Source organism: Pantherophis guttatus, chromosome 2, assembly GCF_059756535.1.
Source record: "Pantherophis guttatus breed Tessera chromosome 2, ASM5975653v1, whole genome shotgun sequence".
NCBI lineage: Eukaryota > Metazoa > Chordata > Lepidosauria > Squamata > Colubridae > Pantherophis > Pantherophis guttatus.
Window position 1 is genome coordinate 134,092,833 of NC_142064.1, and position 21,055 is coordinate 134,113,887.

Genomic DNA, 21,055 nt, shown 5'->3' on the forward strand with positions numbered 1-21,055 from the left:
GATTTTGTAGACCCTTTGAAAAAATTCTGGGGGAAACTTTGAGAACCACTGCTATAAAGAATGGTACAGTATCACAAAGGACTAGGTGTTATTGGTTTACTTGCTTAATTAACCTTTTATTGCAGCCCCAATCCCAAATTTCTCAATGGCATAAAAGCTCAAGCAAACAATAAATAAATTCCAACATCTTGAGCTTTCATAGTTATACTGTCCAGCATCAGGGGCAGTTGCTGGGATGTGAATTAGAGAGGGCAATTACTCTTGTGTTCTTTTTTGGTTGGCCCCTATGGTTCCCCTTTCCCTATGGAGAAAGAACCTTTGGTTTGATCTAATGGAGCCCAAGTGACATTCTTATTGCAGAACCCACTGCTTCAGGTTCATTTCAAAACAACAGCGGTTTAGTTTAAACTAACGTGAGCTTTTTCTTAGAACCTCTGTAACTGGATGTTTGAAATGTGGAAACGGAGGTGTTAGATGAAGGAGGCCCTTAGATTCAATCTGCAGAGGTCACCAGGGCTACTTTTTCTCCTGTCTGGTCTTCTCTCCTTCCCTGCTGTCCTCCAGAGTCAGCACACAGGCCCATAAAACAAGGGATAGAGAAATTGCTGTGTTGGCACTCTTGTGTAAAGCCTATTTCAATGCCATCCTTATCATATCTTATCTTCTCTCTTCCAGTTTATGGCACCATCAAAAGAAGTCCAGTAAGTTCTAGATCAGAGATCCATACATCTTGTACTCTTACGGTAGTAATGTGTATATACAAAAGAAAGAGCACTGGGTGAAAGGGCATTAGTCTGGCTCCTTGATTTAGAATTTATTTCATACCGCAGGGAACTAAAAGACCAACCTGCTCTCTAGTCAGCAGGCTGTTTACCAAGAAGCTTCTTAGAGACTTTTTCTCTGAATCAGACAATATTATTTACAGGAAATTTGCACAATACTGTCGTGTGCATCGAACATTTCTAAAGGAAGTGAATGTGAAGCATTAGGTGCCTGAGAAATCAATGCCACATCCGGATGGCTATTCCCTACTGTCACAATTTCTTTCCAACTCAAATATTTTTCTGTACACCTCCTAAGATCTGTCAGATAGTAAAATCACTTTGATCTTTTTTTTAAAAAAAAAATAACAATGGATTTGAAAACTTTAAAAGAAAGAAAGTCTGTCCACTACGTGTAAAGCTCCCTCTTAGCATTCTCTTGCTTTCCACGAAATATCTATTGTTCTCTATAGGGTAAATTATAGAACAAGTGCACTTTGAAGTTTGAGTTTAGACAAATACAATCAGATCATGGGGAAGTGCTATATATGAGGGGGAAAAGACAGCTAATGTTTACTTTTTATGATTCACGCCGATCTGTTTACTTATTTTCCTATTACATTTCTATGTGCCATTTGCAGAGGATATTGCCTGAGGGCTAACAAATATCGATTTGCCTTCTAGCCAAAGAGAAGAAAATATTATTCTGGAAGCCTGCACCTTTCCCACTCTCTACATGCATTTTGTTGGCATGTAGGGACTTCTATGGAGTTGGTTGCAAGGGGAGACTGGTTTCGGATACTATGATTAAATGCATTAGGAAGCCTCCACAGCTTTCTCTTCCTCTTGGCAACAGTTCTGTGCTACGTAACAAATTCTGGGAAAGCAGCATTCTAGCAAGCCTTATGGACTACAGCATCCCAGCAAAAACTGGAGGAGTAGCAAGACCACCACATTTTTTCTGCAGATGTTTTGGTGTCATGGAGTAGGGAAATGGAGCACACAGTCCCTATCCTAGGAAAAACAGATGCCTGCCAACACAGATCAGCTCCCTAGTTGCAGCTTAATTGTAATTTTAAGAAATGTTTCGCTTTAATCAGCGCTTGCTTATACCCAATATTTCTTGACTGATAGGAGGGATGATTAAGAAATCACTACCTGATGAAGAAGAAAACTATTTTTAGCCCCCATCATGAAAGAAATACACTTAGAGCAGTAATAAATGGGGAGAATGTGCAGAATTCAGGCTTATTTAATTCAATCTTTGACACTGGAAGAGAATGCAAGTTTATTATAATGACTTAAGTAAGTAGTAGAGTTAGTCATGTCATTTTAAATATGAGCTAAAGCCAGTTGTCTCATTAATATTTATATATCCTGAAATGTGGCCTGCCATTTACCAAGCCAAGCCAAGCCAAGCCAAGCCAAGCCAAGCCAAGCCAAGCCAAGCCAAGCCAAGCCAAGCCAAGCCAAGCCAAGCCAAGCCAAACCAAACCAAACCTGGCTTAGACAAGTGGTTATGTTTACAAGGACATTCAACATGCAAAAAATCACTTGGCTTCGCTGGTCTCATCATATTTTTTGAAATGATCATATGCATTATCTATTAATAGTTTTTCTGATTTAGATTCACATCCAATTTAAGGAGAGAGGGGGAACCCTCTAATAAAAGTTCAACAACAGATTGATGTATTACGATTGAACGAGCCATGGTGACGCAGTGCTTAGAAGGTAGTACTTCAGGCTAACTCACTGCTTACTCCAGGAGTTCGATTCTCACTGGCTCAAGGTTGACTCAGCCTTCCATTCTTCCAAGGTCAGTAAAATGAAGAGCCAGATTGTTGGGGGGCGATGTGTTAACATTGTAAACAGCTTAGAGAGGGTTGTAAAGCACTATGAAGTGGTATATAAATCTAACTGCTATTGCTATTGCTACATAGTCTACCAAAACCACACTGTCAGAGGATGACTAACAGTTATACAGTGTGTATTGCATGCTACTTACTGATACATATTATTTCCAAATCCATATGTCTGCCCAATTTGCTTATGGAAGTGGCATTTCTTTGAAAGCCTGAATCTTAGCTGAAATCTTAGGACCTTTTCCCATTGTTGAGCAGAAGCATGGAATAGATACTTGAGTTGGCTGAGAACTACAATGGCATGGAATTTGGCATCTCAGTTGTCCATCTCTATCCTGCCAGTATTTCTTCTGTCCTCTAAAACTGCAATTCACTTGACTTTCCTTCAAGGTAATGAGCAAAAACAAGCCTAATAGATTTTTAGTTGCCTTGAAGCTTCCAATGGATGGCATCAGAATAAAGAGGGGGGAAAACCAACAATACAGTTATTGATAATGTCATGACAATATGGCAGACAAATGATAGGGCCACATAAAATTTGTGCCATGGTTAAATGTAAAATGGAAAGGCTCTAGGTTAGAGCTAAGTATGGCTTATGAAAAAATAAGAGACTTACTGATGATATCCCTGGGTAGGGCACCTAAGAATTCAATATCTATTGTCACACCTGAGAATTGTAGTTTTAAAAATCTGGTGTGGAAGGAAGCCCTATATTCTTCAAATATTCTGTTCTCAGAAAATTTCGATCGTTAAATATATTGACCTTCCTCGTGCTGGCATTACCCTACTGTATACCAATTCATTAAGGGAAGAAGAAGAAGAATCCAAGACCCAATTTTTCCCAAATATTTAACACAGGAAATTTCAATTGTACTGAAGATTAATGGTGTTTACTGAATATTCAACATGTATACAGGGGAATCCTACGTATATTTACTCCAAAATATTATGTTTGGTGAATTTTGCTCTCTACTGAGTCTGTTCAGGGGTTACTACTGTAATGTTTATGTTGTTGCTTTCACAACTGTTCAATACTGCAAACAATAAAGTACAAGCAGAACAGAAAGGCCTTTGTACAGGTAGTGCTTGACTTATCACCTCGTTTAGTGACCGTTCAAAGGCACTAAAAAAAGTGACTTATGACCATTTTTCACACTTATGACCACTGCAGTCTCCCTGTGGTCACATGATCAAAATTCAGCTGCCTGGCAACTAGTTCATATTTATGACGGTCGCAGTGTCCCAAGGTCATGTGACCACCCTTTGCGACCTTCTGAGAAGCAAAGTCAATGGCGAAGCCAGATTCACTTAATAACTGTGTTACTAACTGAACAACCGCAGTGATTCACTTAACAACTGTGGCAAGAAAGGTTGTAAAATGGGGCAAAACTTGCTTAACAAATGTCTCACTTAGCAACATAAATTTTGGGCTCAAGGTCATAAGTCAAGGACTACCTGTATATCAAATACGCACTACGGGATTTTTTTCCCCATTGTTTTTGCATTACCAGCCTTTGTCAAAAAGTTACCAGTATTTTGGAAAGCTTTTCTTTTAAAAAAAACAACTGTTACAAATTACTAACACCCTGGAAAAAGAAATCCTAGCTGATAAAAGTTTCATTTGTTAAAACACTGGTAACCTTTGGAAAACAACACCCGAACATTAGCAAATCACATGGGAAACATTCATCTTATGACCAAGGGCTGTTGGCTGTTTTGTTTTTTTTCAGACACTGGACAGAAAGAACATTTTATGGTTAAGGTGGAGTTTGGAATGAGAGGTCTGGCAAGGAAAAACAGAAGCCCAGGTCATCTGTTGCTGTGGCATAACTGGGTGATGCAAGCATTCTGCAGCCTGCAGCTACGTCGGCTGAGGGTTAGTTAGCCGCTAGTGTTTTTCCAATACAAATGTTGCACAACTCTGTACATTCTTGAAAGTGATCTACAGATTAGGGTAGTATCTAACTGTGTCTTTCCAGACTATGAGGTGGCCTGAATACCAACATTTTTTTGTTCCCGGGATGGAGTGATATTACTATACAAGCATTTTTTTTAAAAGACTTATTTTCAAAATCAATCAACTAAGACATTGGCATAATAAGCACCAGAATTGCTTTTAAGATTTATGGGGGGGGGGGGGGAAGGACTCTCTTAACTGCTGAAAAGTAACAGCAATTCCAGTAGACACATTTATATTTAGAGTGTTACTCAACTACTAAACTTCCTAAGAATCAGTTTTGTTGACTGGAAACTAGGAAAGACAGATCTGTAAAAAAAACCTGTTATTTATGGCTAACTCAAATTTGAAGCTAGAATCAGAATGCAAAGAATGCAAAGTAAAAAAAAAAAAAGAACATTAGAATTAATGCTTTTGGGACATGTATTCTGGAAGAATATCTGTATCGCAGATTCTTCTGCTTCAATTGGAGTTCTAGATGGGACGGAATAGTTTCTGTTTTTTTTCTCTGCTAAAACTATGCTACTTTGGGAGGGATTCAACCTTCACACTAAGCATATTTTTCTTTTGTTCAAAATAGTTTGCTGGATAAACTGTAGTCACAAATCATAGTTAAATTGCAGATTTAATTTGTTGTGTGAATTCAGCCAATCTACTACACTATGTCAAAGATAAACAAATAACATCATGACTTAATGAGATGTGAAACCAGAGTTTATGCCACTGCATCCGTGGGGCAGCTGAGAAAAGTCTTCTTGACCTTGTGAGTTTCCATAGATTTGTAATCTTTAAAAAAGGCTTAAAATATAAAATGGTACATCCTATTTTTCTTAAATATGTAGATGCACTAAACATAAGGTGCACATGTGCATGGCTGCACAAACCCAGTTACTGGGCTAGTTAGAAAAGAAACACAAGGACTTGTGTCAGGAGAAATGAAAGGAGATTGCAGAGACAGTCAGAGGAAGTATTAAATCAAATGATGGAGTATGTGACATACGTACCTACGCTTATTTTAAATGCTATTTTAAATCCATGGCACTGAATTTGCTGTGTATAACATTGATAAATATTGGATTTTTTAAAGGTTGGATAGTAGGTTTGCTTGAATATCTATTATGATTGATTAAGGCTAAGAGATAAAATAAATTAGCAAACCTTTGTCCCTTGTTTCAATATTCCTACTTTCATCAAACTAAAGAAAAAAGGGTTTGGTATTTTGATTCAGCTGGAGGAGTGATGTGGACCAATTTATAGTTCCATCTTTTTATTCTTTATTCTTCTTGGGGAATTCAGTCCACACTGCCCTTACCAAAGAATGAAGCAACGTGTACCTTATGAGGATCATTACAGAAGAACTTATATTAAGCATTCTGCAAAATCAAATGAATTGATCCATGAAAGATCAAAATTAAATTGCTCATCAGCTAGCATTTATTGATGTATCCCTAAGGCCTTTGGTCAAATATATGAAGCTTAAATGAAGCTAACTCCTTCTGAGTTGGTCCAAAGGCGCCAATAACTATAATGAACACTTCAGCTCTCTCTCAACATCTATAGCAGGGGTGTCAAACTCATGTCATCACAATGGCATCACATGACATATCAGGATGTCATCCCCCTTCGCTAAAACAGAGGTGGGCGTGGCCAGCATGTGACACATCTGGCCCGCAGGCCAGGAGTTTGACAGCCCTGATCTATAGGAATAAACTAACACTTTTAAGTCTATTTTAAATAATGCCAAAGCATCTCTTCCCAGACATAGTTGGTCAATGGAGCACATTTTATTAGAGTAACAGGACTTTTTTTTTTTTTTTTAACTTTTTTATACTATTGGCGAAAATTCCAAATTCTTTCCGTACATCAAACACGCGCACACCCAAACACACCCCTTTACATTTAGGGAGGGTGATGTTATTTCCTCAGAAAAAGTCATATTTTAAAATTTGTAAAAATAGATAAATATTGTGGACAATGCTGGAAAGTTGCAACAGCTTGTGTGCTAATACCAAGTGTAGGAAATGAATCACTGCAATTTCCCATGAAGTGCTGTGTTGAGAAAGATTGAAATGGAAATGCTTTCAGATTAATGCAGATACTATTACAGTTAGGCACCTGGATTAGAAGGCCCCCATCTTCTAACTCTAAGGTTGGCTTTTATGATACCTGTAGCTTGTTAGGCAGTTGCTGCTCTCTGCAGATATGACTACATCGCATAAGTAGTTAGAGCAATTTGATGATGCTCTGTGAGGCCCACAAGTGCTTTGCATTTCCTCACTATCTCTTCCAATAAAATACAACTGAGTTTTACGGAAACATCCAGACATGGAATATGGCATGTTGGGTGTGCAATTTTTCTCAGTTTATTCTCATGCAACCATTGCATGATTTTCCAGAAAGGAAGCTACATCATACAATTCTTCTATAATGATTTTGTGGAGTAATTATCAGATAAAAAATTCTGAGAACTTTCTAGAGAATATATTTGCACAATGACAGGCAAAGGCAGCAGAAATATTTTCCCATGTACTGTACAGCATTTGTTCCCTATTAATGTATCACATTCTCTTTACAGTATTTTTATGAATACTTATTGTGAGCACTATCCCTCCATACTCTCCTTGTCTAGAATTTTACGACAGTAAAAGAGTTGCTAAAATTTAACTGAGGATATAAACCACTGACGACTACCTGTTAATATGCTATACAGTTAATGTACGGTACTATAATATACTTAAAAACAAAAGCAACAAATTATGAAATTCACGTTTAAAGTGTATGGCAATTCTGTCATTCAGGTCACGGTTGTCTGAAAGGTGCTTTAGCAGTCAGAGCTGAAGAAGCTTCTTGGATGAGAAGTGAAACGTCTTCAAAGAAAAAACAAGAAAGTCCAGTTGTCTCCTGAAAAAGCACCTTTGAGATACGTTCACACTAATTTATACAGGAAAGTTTCAGCAAGTGTCGGAATTTGTCTAGACTCTGAAGCTAAGCAGTATTAGGTCATGACAGAGTTTCAGAGGTGAAATCTAAACTAAGTCAAAAATTATTTCAAACAAAGATAACCTCCCCCCCCCACACACATACTCTTTCATATTATTGCCAAGAACAAATCCTGATTGCCTCCATTTAGTCACTAGGACCAGAGCTTGATTTGAGGTCATATTTAATTTATTGTAGGGAATAACAATCCTTCACTGAACACACATAAATTCAACTGCCAAATGCTTAGATTGTCCGTTCTTAGATTATGAGTTAGAATATACTTCATTTGGATTTGCATTTCTGGAGAACTCTATCCTTCTTCCTCTATCCAGTATTTTCACGGTAACAAAAACCACTTGATTTCATTTGTCTAGAGAATGGAAAAAGCGTAATCATCAGAAGTCAAGAAATATACTTCATATACTTGTATATACTTCATCTCCCACTCTGTCACAAGCACTGTGCAGGTGGAACACAATAAGAAATATACATGAAAGCAAAGCCAATCCGTGCAATATGGATTGTTAATGGGCATTTCTACCTTTAGCTTACCAAAAAAGAGTTGGCAGCATTAGGGAATATCTTTGAATTACATCAATGGAACAGATTCATGGCTGTTCTAAAGAAACCCACTGAGTAGGATTGTGACCTTATATAGGCCCTAAATACTGTGGCATTTTAAAATTTAATTAGTACAACTAGTCCTCAACCTATACCAGTTTGCTTAGTGACCATTCAGTTACAATTGACTTATGACAATTTTTCACACTTATGACCGTTCAAGCATCCCCATGGTCACATAATCAAAATTCAGATGCTTGGCAACTAGTTCGTATTTATTACAGTTGCAGTGTGCAACCTTCTGACAAGCAAAGTCAATGGGGAAGCCATATTCACTTAACAACTGTGTTACTAATTTAACAACTGCAGTGATTCACTTAACAATGGTGGCAAGAAAAGTCCTAAAATGGGGCAAAACTCAGTTAACAAATTTTTTCTTTAGCTCCAAAGGGAATTTCTTATAGCATTTCTTGCACACTGGCTTCATGTCAAATTAATTGTGGTCGTAAGTTGAGGTTTACCCGTAGTTACATTGTTATAACACAGTGGTAATTATTTTAAACTTGTGGTTGGGTTGTTTTTCATTCAAGGAAGGATGCTCAAAGACTATTCTATGTATATTTAAATATACTGTTCTCTCAAAGAATTGTATGTATCATGTTGTCTGTCTGTCTATAGACCATAAGGGATAGAGGAATGCTTCACGCCATAGGAAGAAACCCTCTGAGTATTTACTGTACATAGAACTGGCTTAATGAATGAAATGAAACGAAAGGGTAGAGATACTAGTAGGTTTTTGCATGAAAAAGGAAAAGTGGTAAGACAGATGTGACATTCATTTTCCCAAGCTAACATCTTTGTGTCCTAACATCTTAATTGTAAGCAATGAGGCCTGTGTTCTGAATTTAATAAATAATAAATCAGTCAAAATTATTCTGTATCTTATTGGAAAGAAAGAACCAGTAGTAACTGCATAGAAACATACTCAACTAGGTCCTTTCCAATATGGTTACAGGAGTGAACACCCTCTGGATTCACTGGTGTTCTTATCCTATGTTAACCATAAAAATGGGAATGGTGGGATCTAATACTAACCTGATCTAAGGACCCAATTTCATATAAATTTAAACCCAATGCATTAACATCATTTGGAGAGAAATGTTAGGGCCAAAACTATATATGACATTAACACTGATATTTGATAATATGAAGGAACTGATCAGGGTTTTGCTTACAGCAAAAGCGGAAGAGAAATTTAGCCCTGTGCTCAGTGAGGACTTCTTGATATGAATACTGTACTAACTTCTGGTGAAGGATTTTCTTGAATAGAAAGAGGAAAGGATTAAATACTTCATCTGTATCTGGGATTCTTATAAATGATTAATGCTTTCCCCTTCCCAGATGATACTATTAATATAAACAGATTCTCCTCATATTTTAAAATGTGCATGTTCCATTGTTCCAAGTCTGTTTTGGCCAGGCATCCTCCACAAATGCAAATAATTATTTGCCAAGAAAGTGCTTCTTGATGTTGCAATTTTTGCGGGAAGGTTCTTACAAGATTTCATTTAAGAATGATTTCACCATCATTTAAGCAGAATCTGGTGGCTTTCCAATTCAGAACATTGCCAGCAGCTTGATGTAAACCTTATGTAGGTTGCAAAGTTGAAAGGAAGAGAACAGTGGGCTTCTTTTAAGAAAAATAGTGCAAAGGGATATATTTTTCTACTTCCTGCCAAAATAAGAGGCCCACTAAAATATTTTACTGGAATCAGTAGCATTTTTAGGGAATTTACAGCAAGAGATAAGAAACCTGGAGGAGGGAGGGGGAGAAGAGCAGCCAAAATTCAGAAGCTCTGTGCAGTTTTTCCAATGCAGTAAGGGCACTAGTTTCTCTTGCTTTATAAGGCAACAAGCATTTGGACTCATGGGCATTTTCTAACAATTTCCCATGTCTAAAGATGTATCTGTGATAAGGCCACTATCAGAACACCATGCAAGAATTTTTTGTTCCCATTCATCAGCCACAAAGAGCCAAGAGCAGGAATCCATGGTACAATATGGTTTGCTAAAAATAAGCAAATGATCAAATCAATTGTTTATGTCAAACTGCACCTATTTCTCAGTGGCTTGCCACTGATTTTGAACAGCATGATTTCTAGGGTTATAGAAAGGGGCTCAGTAGTTATAGGAAGCAAGCAGGTGGCCCATTCTTTCTCTCTCATCTAATCTTGCATCCTGTGGCTAAAGTGATTCTCCTGGTGCTCATTGTATGATGCTTTCTTAAATCTCTACAATAATTTCCTGCCCCCTTATGGATTAATCACAATCTAAATGTACAAGGATTCTGGTGCATGACATGAGACCTTCATTAGATCATATTGCAATAAGTAGAAGTTACAGGGGTAGTAAATCTTGCTGAGAGTAACTGGAAACTTTACCAATATTTTGGATGACACTGCAGAAAAATAAATCTTTCAAATGGCCTTCAGACTATTCTTTTCTTGCCTGCCACCATAATTTGTTGTTTGCCTGCAGTTTCTGTCCATTTATCATGTGTTTAAAAGAGCGTAAAAGATAAGAAACTGAACAGCTTGGAGTAGATTGGGAGATATCAGAACTTTGCAACATAAACATCTCTACATTTGTACAACAAAAATAAGCACAGATTAGTCTGGAAAAAACCACCATTCTGATTACATTATTTATGCTATATTTATCCATTCTCAAATAAAGGATACCTTCAGTTTTGAGAAAATACTTTGTATACATCACTAAATACTGAATGTATGTATTAACAAGTAGTCCTCGACTTACAACCATTTGTTTAGTGACCATTTGAAGTTACAACTTTGAAAAAGTGACTTATTGCCTTTTTTTTACACCTATGACTACTGCAGCATTCTCACAGTCACATGATCAAAATTCGGATGCTTGGAAACTGGCATGTACTTATGACAGTTGCACTATCCCAGGATCATGTGATCACCTTTTGTGACCTTCTGAAAAGAAAAGTCAATGAGGAAGTCAAATTCATTTGACAACTGTATTATTTAACAACTCAAGGATTCACTTAACAACTGTGGCAAGAAAGGCCATGAAAGGCCATGAAAACATGCTTAACAACTGTCTTGTTTAGCAACAGAAACCTTGGGTTTAATTGTGGTTGTAAGTCAAGGACTATCTATATATTCTTATAGTGAAGTATTTCAATTCAGCAAAGTTATAACTTTATAATATGTTCTGACCAAGAAGTTGAAATCAAAGGAGACATTACTGTACAGTACTTATTCTTAATCTACTCTAAAGTCCCGTGAAACTATTGGTTGTTTTTTTTTAGATGCCTCCTCTCTTATTGTAATATCCTGTCTAAGGCCTTTCCCCACTGCTGAGTGAAAGACTCCTCACTCGTTCTTGAGTCAGCAGAAACACCACAGTGGTGTGAATGTATTGTCCCCATTACAAATCCCACACTGTCTCTGCTCCTACTCACTGCTGAGCGATACTGTCCCGATTAAATACCTCCAGGGCATGTTAAACAAAACTATTGGTTTAACACACTGGCTGTGCTGCCACCCAACTCCAAAACTGTGAGAAAACATTCACCAATCACTACAGTGATGGAGAATCAAGGCAAAGCTTCATATTTTTCATTTTCCCTTTCTCCAGATCTAAATGCTAAGTGCTGGGAAGTGACTCGGGTCTGGGTGGCGGCTGAATCTTACAAGTGTGCAGAGTCCCACAAATGGTAATCCCAGGGATGTAGCATACAGTTGTTAAAGTAGGACACTGCACAAGGTGCCAGCAAAGTGGAGGAATCTGCAGTGTTTCCCTTTCTAGCAAAGCAACAGTGAGCGATCCACCAGCTGAAGGAATGGCACTTGGGCAGCTTGGCTAAGAAGTATGGCCAGCTTGTCCCCTCCCCACCTCTCCCCACAAAAGGATGGCTTGCTCACTGAGCAGAGCAGTGGTGGGTTCCTCCCGGTTCCGCCGAGCTGGTAGCAGTGATGATATGATGTCACTGAACCGGTTCTGCCCCCCTGCCCCCGCATTATTCTTACCTTTTATTTGGCCCCACCCCCAATCTATTGCTGCCTCCCAAGTCCCAGCTGATTGGTTAGAAGGAAAAAAACTGTTTAAACTCTTGCCGCGGAGCTTCAAAGGGCCGCCCTACAGCTGATCAGCGTTAAAAGGCAGTGTGGTGGTAGACCAGTGCCTTCTAAAACAAATGAGTAGACCGGTGCCTGCAAAAATAAATGGGTAGACCAATGCCTCCAAAAACAAATGAGTAGACCGGTGCCTCCAAAAACAAATGAGTAGACCGGTGCCTGCAAAAATAAATGAGTAGACCGGTACAGCTCTGCAAGCAGTTAAAAGCCTGGTAGATCAGTACCTCTGCTAAATCCTAAAGAATTGTCACGTGACCATCAAGACACGCCCACAAAATAAGCCACACCCACAGAACCAGTAGTAAAAAAAAAATTAGAACCCACCCCTGGAGCAGAGCAGGGGACACAGGGCATGGGCCTCCTACATCCTCCATTCCTGGGACTCCTTTGGTAATTCTCACAAATGTGCTGAATAGATCAGAAGCAGCTCTGGTCAACTCCCCCTCATTCCAGGGGGCAGAAGTAATAACTTGAATGTGATTTCACTCTTATATAATACAAGACTCTACTTGGTGAATGAAGTGGCTTTTTTGGCTTAACAGTGGACAGGGTGGCAGAGGCCCAACTTTTTAAACTTCATAGCACTAGTGGCACCACAGAGTTAAACCCCCTGCTTGTTAAACTCCCTGCTTTTAGTGGGACCTTCTGGTATATGAAAAAAATGGAATAGCTCTTCCCATCATGAAACATGCACAGAACAAAACAATACACTTAGACCTTATTTTTAACTGTACAGAAGCTTTAATGGAAACTGCCTTTGGTCACATTTGAAGAAATATGTTGCAATGAGAGGGTTTTTTGGTTTTTGTAGCCTTCAAGAGAGTTTTTAATTTTTGGTGACTGCCTGAACTAGTCCCTGCCGTTTTTTAAAGCAAGATTTTCAGAAGTGGTTTGCCCTTGACTGCTTTCTAGGGCAAAGAGTGAGAGACTGGCCCAAAACTAGAATTCATAGTCTTCTTGTTTGCATCCTGCTGCTTTAACCACTACACTAAATCAGCTCTAAGATAGATATCAGAATCCTAAAAAACATAACTGTTTCATCTCTTGGTGAATAGTTTAAGAGGTTAATAAAATAAGCTTGAAAGCCAGTAGAATTATGGAATTAAGCAAGAAGTGGTGAGTTGTAGTAGTTCAAGTGCTGGACTGGCACTGGGGAGACCCAGTTTCTAATTTACCTTCTACTACAGAAGCTCCCTGGGTGGACTGTTACTCTCTTGCAGCCCAACTCTCTCTGCAGGGTAGTTGTTGGGGGGGGAAGAAAGCAGTGGTGGGTTGCCTCCGGTTTGGACCGGTTCTATAGAACTGGTAGTAAAACCGGTGGGAGGCTCCGCCCACTGACCCTGACGTCATCAGTAGCAATCTGCGCATGCAAAGTGGAGCGAGTGAGCGAGCGAGCGCAATCCTGTTGTGAACCAGTAGTAAAGTTAAGTAGAATCCACCCCTGGAAGAAAGTACTCCATATGCCACACTGAGCTCTAAATGAAAATACAAATTATTTTATTTTATATTCATTTTTATATTTTACATTTATATTTTATATTTATGTTCAGATGCTTATTGCACTTTCTCAGAAACAGTCAAGAGCTAGATCTATTTTGTGAAGCTACAGTAGTCTTGATTTAAATCAGATAAGTCCAGTAATCAGTAACAGCCATGGGAATGTGATTTGTCACAGTCATATAGTTATCACCATACTGAATGTTCTACAATAATTTATACAAGCTACCTTCAGAAAAATTGAGTTTCCAGTCATGCAAAGCTGTGCACGTACTGTATGTATGATAAGAAGGTAAGGGTTATCGCAAGAATTATTGCAACAAAAATAAAAACGAAGTCTCAGATGCTCTGCAGAATGTACATTTGTTGCTATTTTGTCACCTTTCTATTTCACTTGTATTATGTTATGACATGATTGGTTCTTCTTCAGAAGAGCCTCCAATTTTTAGGAGTAACTTCTGAGGCTAGCAGTGGGAAGGGGGTCTAATGCCTCCCTTGGTCACCATTCAGTCAATGGACAACTGGCTTGCATTTACAATTGGTTGTGGCAGCCTGCGGTCACTTACCTTTAGAAGATCTCTGGAGCTTGGGTTAGGGAACTTTAGCCAGCCGCTTTGTTGCTTGGCAACAAAGCACAATCCCAGAAACAGCTGCCATTTTCCAAGTGACCACAATTCTTTGTGGCCATGCTGAAATAAGGTGGCTCCCACAGCCCAGGAACAGTGAGGGATGATGTGGCTTGCCTTACTTCCCCAACGTGAGGTCCAGAACTCTAGAGATCTTCAAAAGATCAGTATGTAATAAAGGGGGTGTGGAGGAAGCCCAAGCCCTGCAGGGACCTGATTTGGGGGTGGGGGGGGGGGAGAGAGAAGAAAGCCCAAGGTTGTAGGGACTCTGAGGTGTGGAAAATGGAGCATGGTGTGTCTCTGGGGATGGGTGAGGCTTTAGGAGACCCAGGACAGGCAGGCCCGGGTCTTCGCTATGACTCCCAGGTTCTTTCCCATCTGAGGCACTCGTGCTCCACTTAATGACTGCATCTAGGAGAGCAGGGGATGGAGATTGTAAAGCAAGGCTTAACGGCCATTAGGACATGCTATTGCAATGGGCAGGGTTCATTATGGTCACAGGTAGAGCACTATTTGTACTACAAACAGAGCAGTTGGCAATAGCATCTCAAAAGCTACAGAATCATCCAAATGATGGAAAGGTGGCAAGGCCATTCTATTTTTTATTTTTTTATGAATCACAATACTTGTTTCCAGGAAAAAGAAAAACAGCTAGTGCTGTAGAAGTCCTGTACAGATCACAACCTTTTTAGTAATTTGGCCTACAGGTCCTTGAAGCACATTCTGTTCTCATTCATTTAACCAGAGGTCAGCATGGAAGGGCTATTTTTAGCTACAGTCTGTTAAGGTTTCTTTTATCAAGTAACTATTTCACTAAAAGGATCATTTACAAGTTGGCTGTTACACTATACATGACCATCATATTGTAGAAAACATCCGCCTCCATGCTGGTACTGGCCCTCCCTAATTCATAGTGGATACACTTTCCCTGAAAGTGCACTTTGCTCATATTGCAGAAAAATCAAAGTCCTCAAAACTCTTGGGGCTTTAATTGGTTATGCAAAAGTATCTCTATAACACGAAATCATCAACTCCATTTAAATGCTGCCTGTCTAATGATCACCACAAGGTAATTAAGAGTGGGGGGGGAAACACTGTTACAGGAAAATAATCATCCTTTGTAGATTTGGAAGTAATCGGAACAAACTTTGTGTCTCAAACAGGCAACTGTTTCTCTGTGGAAACAGATTTAATGTTAACACAGTGAAAATACTGGATTCAAGGAGCAGTTGAACAGAATTTAGTCTACGCGCATGCTTCCCAGTGCAGCTACATTGATTTCCTATAGCCTTTAAATGCAATGTTCTTTTAAGCCCTGGTAGCCTTAAAACATGTATGAAATGCCAATGGAACTTGAACTTTAACTCACTTTTAGCACAGATACAAACATGCATAAAGTGGAAAAATTCAATGCTGTTAGTGGAGCAACTTCTACTAGAAGGAGCACAGGTTTTGCCCAGTGGGCATGTAGGAAAAAAAAAACCAGTTTAGAATTTTAGATGAAAACTTCATTGCTGTCTGTTGCTTTCTAGCTTTTCATCTCAACAGAGGTACCATATTTCCCCAAATATGAGTCTATGGAATTTGCCAAGTAAATGGTCCTCCATACTTTATCTGCTCGATTTTGCTGGGCTGATCATACAGACAATGAAGCACAGGGAGAGCAAAATATGGGAGATATAGGTAGTCCTTGACTTACAACCATAATTGAACCCAACATTTTTGCTGTTAATGACACAGTTGTTAGGTGAGTTTTGCTCGATTTTGGAACCTTTCTTGCCACAGTTGTTAAATGAATCACTGCAGTTGTTAATTTAGTAACAAGGTTATTAAGTGAATCTGGCTTCCCGATTAACTTTGCTCATCAGAAGATTGCAAAAGGTAAATCACCTGACCCAGGGCACTGTGACCGTCATAAATATGAACCAACTGACATTTTGATCATGTAACCATGGGGATGCTGCAATGGCCATTAAGTATGAAAAATGACCATAAGTCACTTTTTCAAAGTTGTAACTTCAAAGGGTCACTAAATGAGTGGTTGTAAGTCGAGGATTACCTGTAACATGGATTATTTTAAACAGATAAATGACAATTGTTGCTATTGATCTGCTTATAAATCACCACAGGTCACCAAAAAATGCATTTCTGAGAGTGTTGCTACACTTTTCAAACAAAAACCATAATGTCTTTTTTCATATCTCACCCACAAAGTCAGCAGATTACTTCATGGCATGAATTTATTTCTTGGAAACAGGTTCTTTTGCATTAGTCATAAGGGGGAAACCCATGAATCAGTATAAACCCAAAAAGGTGTTTTGTTATCAAAGACCATGAACAATATGTTTCTTTTGAATCTTATGATATATGCAATCAAGTAGTAATGAACTTGGAGAAAAGTGTTTCAATCATTTCTTCAAAGGAAGAAAGATTCAATGAAGGCAAAGAGATAGATTAAGCTGAATGTTTTGCCTACATGTCAAGGAAGGAAAGACATCATTGATGAGAAATAAATGAAAAAAGAGTGTTTCTCTTTCTTGGGTTACTTATAAAGTAACAAAGGCAGCATAAAAGTCTAATAAATAAAATAAGCAGATGCATAATGTCTGTGAGAGGCAGAGTCAACTAACATCCACATCTTGGCAATGCTTCAAATCAATTCTTCAGATAATTCTGCCTGCAACATTTCATGTAGTTGTTAAAAAGCAAGTAAGAGAAGAAGGAACTTTGTGGCAAACCATAAACCAAAAAAATCACAGAAGGACTTGGGGAAGGAAGTACCACCTTCTGTAACAAATTCCAGAAATTTAGCAACTCTTAAAAACCAGAGGATACTTTTGTCTCGACATATTTCGGTCAAAAGTTCAGTGGAATGTGGGACTTCAAATGTTTTAGCATTCTTGGTATAAGACCATAAATTGGATGGAGCAAAGCCATATTAATTCTCTTGGATATTTTAGCAACTTCTGCTGATTATGGAATTCTTCAGAACTGTCTGGTTGGGCAGGTCTTTTGCAGTAATATATTGCAATAATTTTATTCCTTCTTATATCATTGTTATATTAGGAAAGTACTCATTGTTGCATTATCCAAGAATGTCCCAGTGTACTAGTTTCCTTTTGTTGTTTAATATGCACGTAAAATGGTGGCAGATATTATCTAGAATGGGGTTTCCCAAACTGTGACATCTACCTCTTTCAGGATGTGACAGACAGAGTCCAGGGGAGGTGTGAAGAACATTTACTTATACATTGGCACAATAAATTCACCTTTCTCAAAATTTCATTGTATTGTTTTCATTGTTCATTTATGTTAATTTTGATGTTTGTATTTTTAGGAGAGGTGTATACATTGAAATTACACTAAAGGGAGGCATGATGATAAACCGTATAGGAAGCCCTGATCTAGAGTTTTGGAGTAAAGTGCCATGAGTAAACAAATGGTGCTCAAACCTTTTTTTTTATTATTATAATCTAATAATAAAGAACCAATAGATACCCCTGAATGCTACCTATATTTGATGAAGGGCTGCATCAAATAATATGGACAAGATGAAGATTATTTTCTTCAATTTTTCTATTTCTGATAAGTGTGTGTGGAAAGCATTGTATTCTTCCCCTAAAATACTGTAATAGGTTTACAATTTACACTTGCTCCATAACCCTTGATTTCCAGGTTGCTGGTAAAGAACAGATAAATGGAAATACACTTGCTCAAACCAGGCAAGAGGCTACATGAATTTATGTCTACCTGTGACAGCGCAACGTGTTTTATGTCAGGCTACTTCTGAAGAATGCCTGGGAGCTTTCGCCAATGCAGAAAGCAAAAGCTGTGCAAACCAGTGCACAGTATTTTATCTTGGCAAATCATTTTTGCTTCCACGCCAATATTACACCATACACTGCCTTTGAACATTATAGAACCATAGCAAACTGTATGTAATATCTTACATCTCCTTCAAATAGGAGCCTGGATAGCTCAAAGACAGAACACTGTAATTTAACACCAGCTGTCTGCAATTAAAGTAAGATCGAATCTCGCCAGGCTCAAGGTTGACTCAGCCTTCCATCTTTCTAAGGTAGGTAAATTGAGGACCCAGTTTGTGGGGGCAATAAGCTGACTTTGTATCAATATACAAAAGTATGAAGGCTATTGCTTAACGCACTGTAAGCCGCCCTGAGTCTCCGGAGAAGGGCGGCATATAAATCAAATTTTTTTAAAAAAATGTTTTTAAGAGCTAAAATATTACATGGCAGTTTTGAGCTCATTTTTTTTTTCTTCCTAGCATTTTCCTGCAAGTGCGGGATCCACCTTTTTCAGATCCATTGGTTTCAACAAGAATTGATTGACCTAATGTCATGGACTAGGGAGAGCATGACTGGCCAAAAGTCACCCAGTCAGCTTTCACGCCTAAGGCAGGACTAAAACTCACAATCTCCTGGTTTCTAGCCTGGTGCCTTAACTGCTAGATGAAGAATAATATACTCAAATGAATATCCTACAAAGTGGAATGCTTCTAATACAGCGGCAACAGTTTGGGTATCTCTATTAAGATGCATTCCCATGACATTCCCCATTTGCAGTAAAAGGTCCAGGTCTAATGTACGTTTGGCCTCAAACACATGGAGTCTTCACTGATCTAACTTAAGTACATTACAGACAACATAAGACCTGTACTTGCTCCCACAAAAACTTCTACACAGTCTCCAGAGCCATCTGATCCAAGCCCTGTGAAATCCAAGCCACTGCTTCCTCTTGTTAATATTCTAGAATATTAACCTATTAAAATTAATAATTTGTTGCCAACTTTTTGTAACATACCCTTCACTGGTCATTTCCCCAGATCACTAATTTTTCTTCTGATGTCTAATTCTTTCTAAATTCAGGAAAGCTAGGTATTGCTTCCAAGGTTACCAGACTTGAGCTACAGGAATTCCATGGAACTACTGTATGGTAGCCTTTTTTTCTATGCTGCCACAGAAATATGATGCTGTCAGGTATTTGCTGACCAGACCTGGTGGTCCTAGTTTTCTGAAAAAGAATGCTCAAAATTTAGGAAGCAAGGCTCTGCATTTACAGCGCAATAATTCTCTGCCTTCCAGAAATCTATAGCTGCAGCTGAGACAAAACAAGATAGAGAGGAACTGATTTCAAGTAAATTTGTGGTAATATATATATTTGTGTTTTAAAGTCATAATTAAAGCAAATGTCCTTGATAGTACAATAATTGGTTTTTTAAAAATCATTACTATTTTTACCATAGTCATAACCTGAAGACTTTGTCAGCCAAACCAGGAAGTCTACGTAGACCTCATGAACAAGAAGCCTACTTTGGGCTCAACCCTCCTTTCTCCAGACTGCATTTCTCTGCTGCAGTCTAATAGGATCAACAATATATTGTCTTGCCCTTGTGTCATCACACTCAAAAGCATCTGAAAGTACTACAAATGAATAGAAGTGTTTCAGAACTCTAAACTGCCTATTGATTCATTACAGCCCTTCCATCTGAATAAAACTGATTTTTTTTTTCTCTCCTCAGCTAATCATAATCATGAAACTAAATAAAACTTTTTTTTTCATCCTGAGCTAAAACTTTCTTAATCACGAAGCTAAAAAGTTAAGCAGGCACCTGTGGCTTTTAAATCAGTACTGCTACAAAAACACATTTCCCTGTGGGACTAGAATATGCAACCTGTGTCTCAGCTACTATTGGTAGTCTCAACAAATACTGCAGGAAGTTCCTGGTATGGATATCAATGTTAGAAAAAAAAATAATGAAATTGCACCAAGCTTATAAGATTGGTGATGTTCTCACCTAAAATCCTATGGTGTTTGGCATTTATTACTCCAAATTTTATAAGATTTCAGGTAATAGCCATAATTTTGTATGCCAATGATGCCAAGTGTGTGATGGTTCCCAGGGTGCCGTATTGTTGACTCTTGGCTTATGTGGTATTCGTCAAATTTTTTGATAACTGCATAATAGTCTCTATAAAGAAAATAGGTGGGGATATTTTACCTACATTAGCAGGAGAGTGTGAGGCATCCTATTAAATGAAAGAAAGAGACACAGGCAGACAGATTGAGTGAACAAGTGCCTGGAAACCTCAATCTGGAATTTTCATAATATTTTTCAAGAAAGATGCCCAAAATCTTCTGTGTAAAGAAGAGAAGGGAGCACATTTACTCACATTCTTTCATCATGCCTATGTCAACGCAACGCTTCAGCCGGCAAGCTTGGCAGTGTCTCCGGTTATCTTTGGTAATTTTACAGTCACCATTGAAGGGACATGTGAACATTGCTTTTCTTTTCATGCTCCTCCTGAAAAAAAATAAACAGAAAATGCATCAAATTGGCTTACTTCTTGATAGGGTAAGTCGTAATTTATAGTTTCTGCACAGTTACTGCTCTGAAAATAAATGGTATGGAAGATTGGCATGTAAAATGAGCTGTCCCTTAAAAAGCAATACACATAGCTTACCACCAAGCATAGGAGAGATAGCTCAAACATAACTACAGTTCTGTTTCTAAGAAATATGGGTATTTTTAAAATGTGCTCTGTTATTATATTTGGAAGACACTAACAATTTGCCTGTCTTTGTGGTTTTTTCTCCCCAACAATCATTTAATATTTTATGG

The 21,055-nt window shown here is 38.3% G+C and overlaps 1 protein-coding gene across 2 annotated transcripts in view; it reads right to left on the reverse strand.

The window, feature by feature from the left end:
• The window catches only part of VDR (vitamin D receptor), an 86,391-nt gene that overhangs the window by 17,699 nt on the left and 47,637 nt on the right, over window positions 1-21,055 (reverse strand). For both annotated transcript variants that reach the window (XM_034412189.3, XM_034412190.3), the window contains exon 5: window positions 20,607-20,737. In XM_034412189.3, the coding sequence (XP_034268080.2) occupies window positions 20,607-20,737 (131 nt within the window). The remainder of the gene's footprint in view (window positions 1-20,606; window positions 20,738-21,055) is intronic.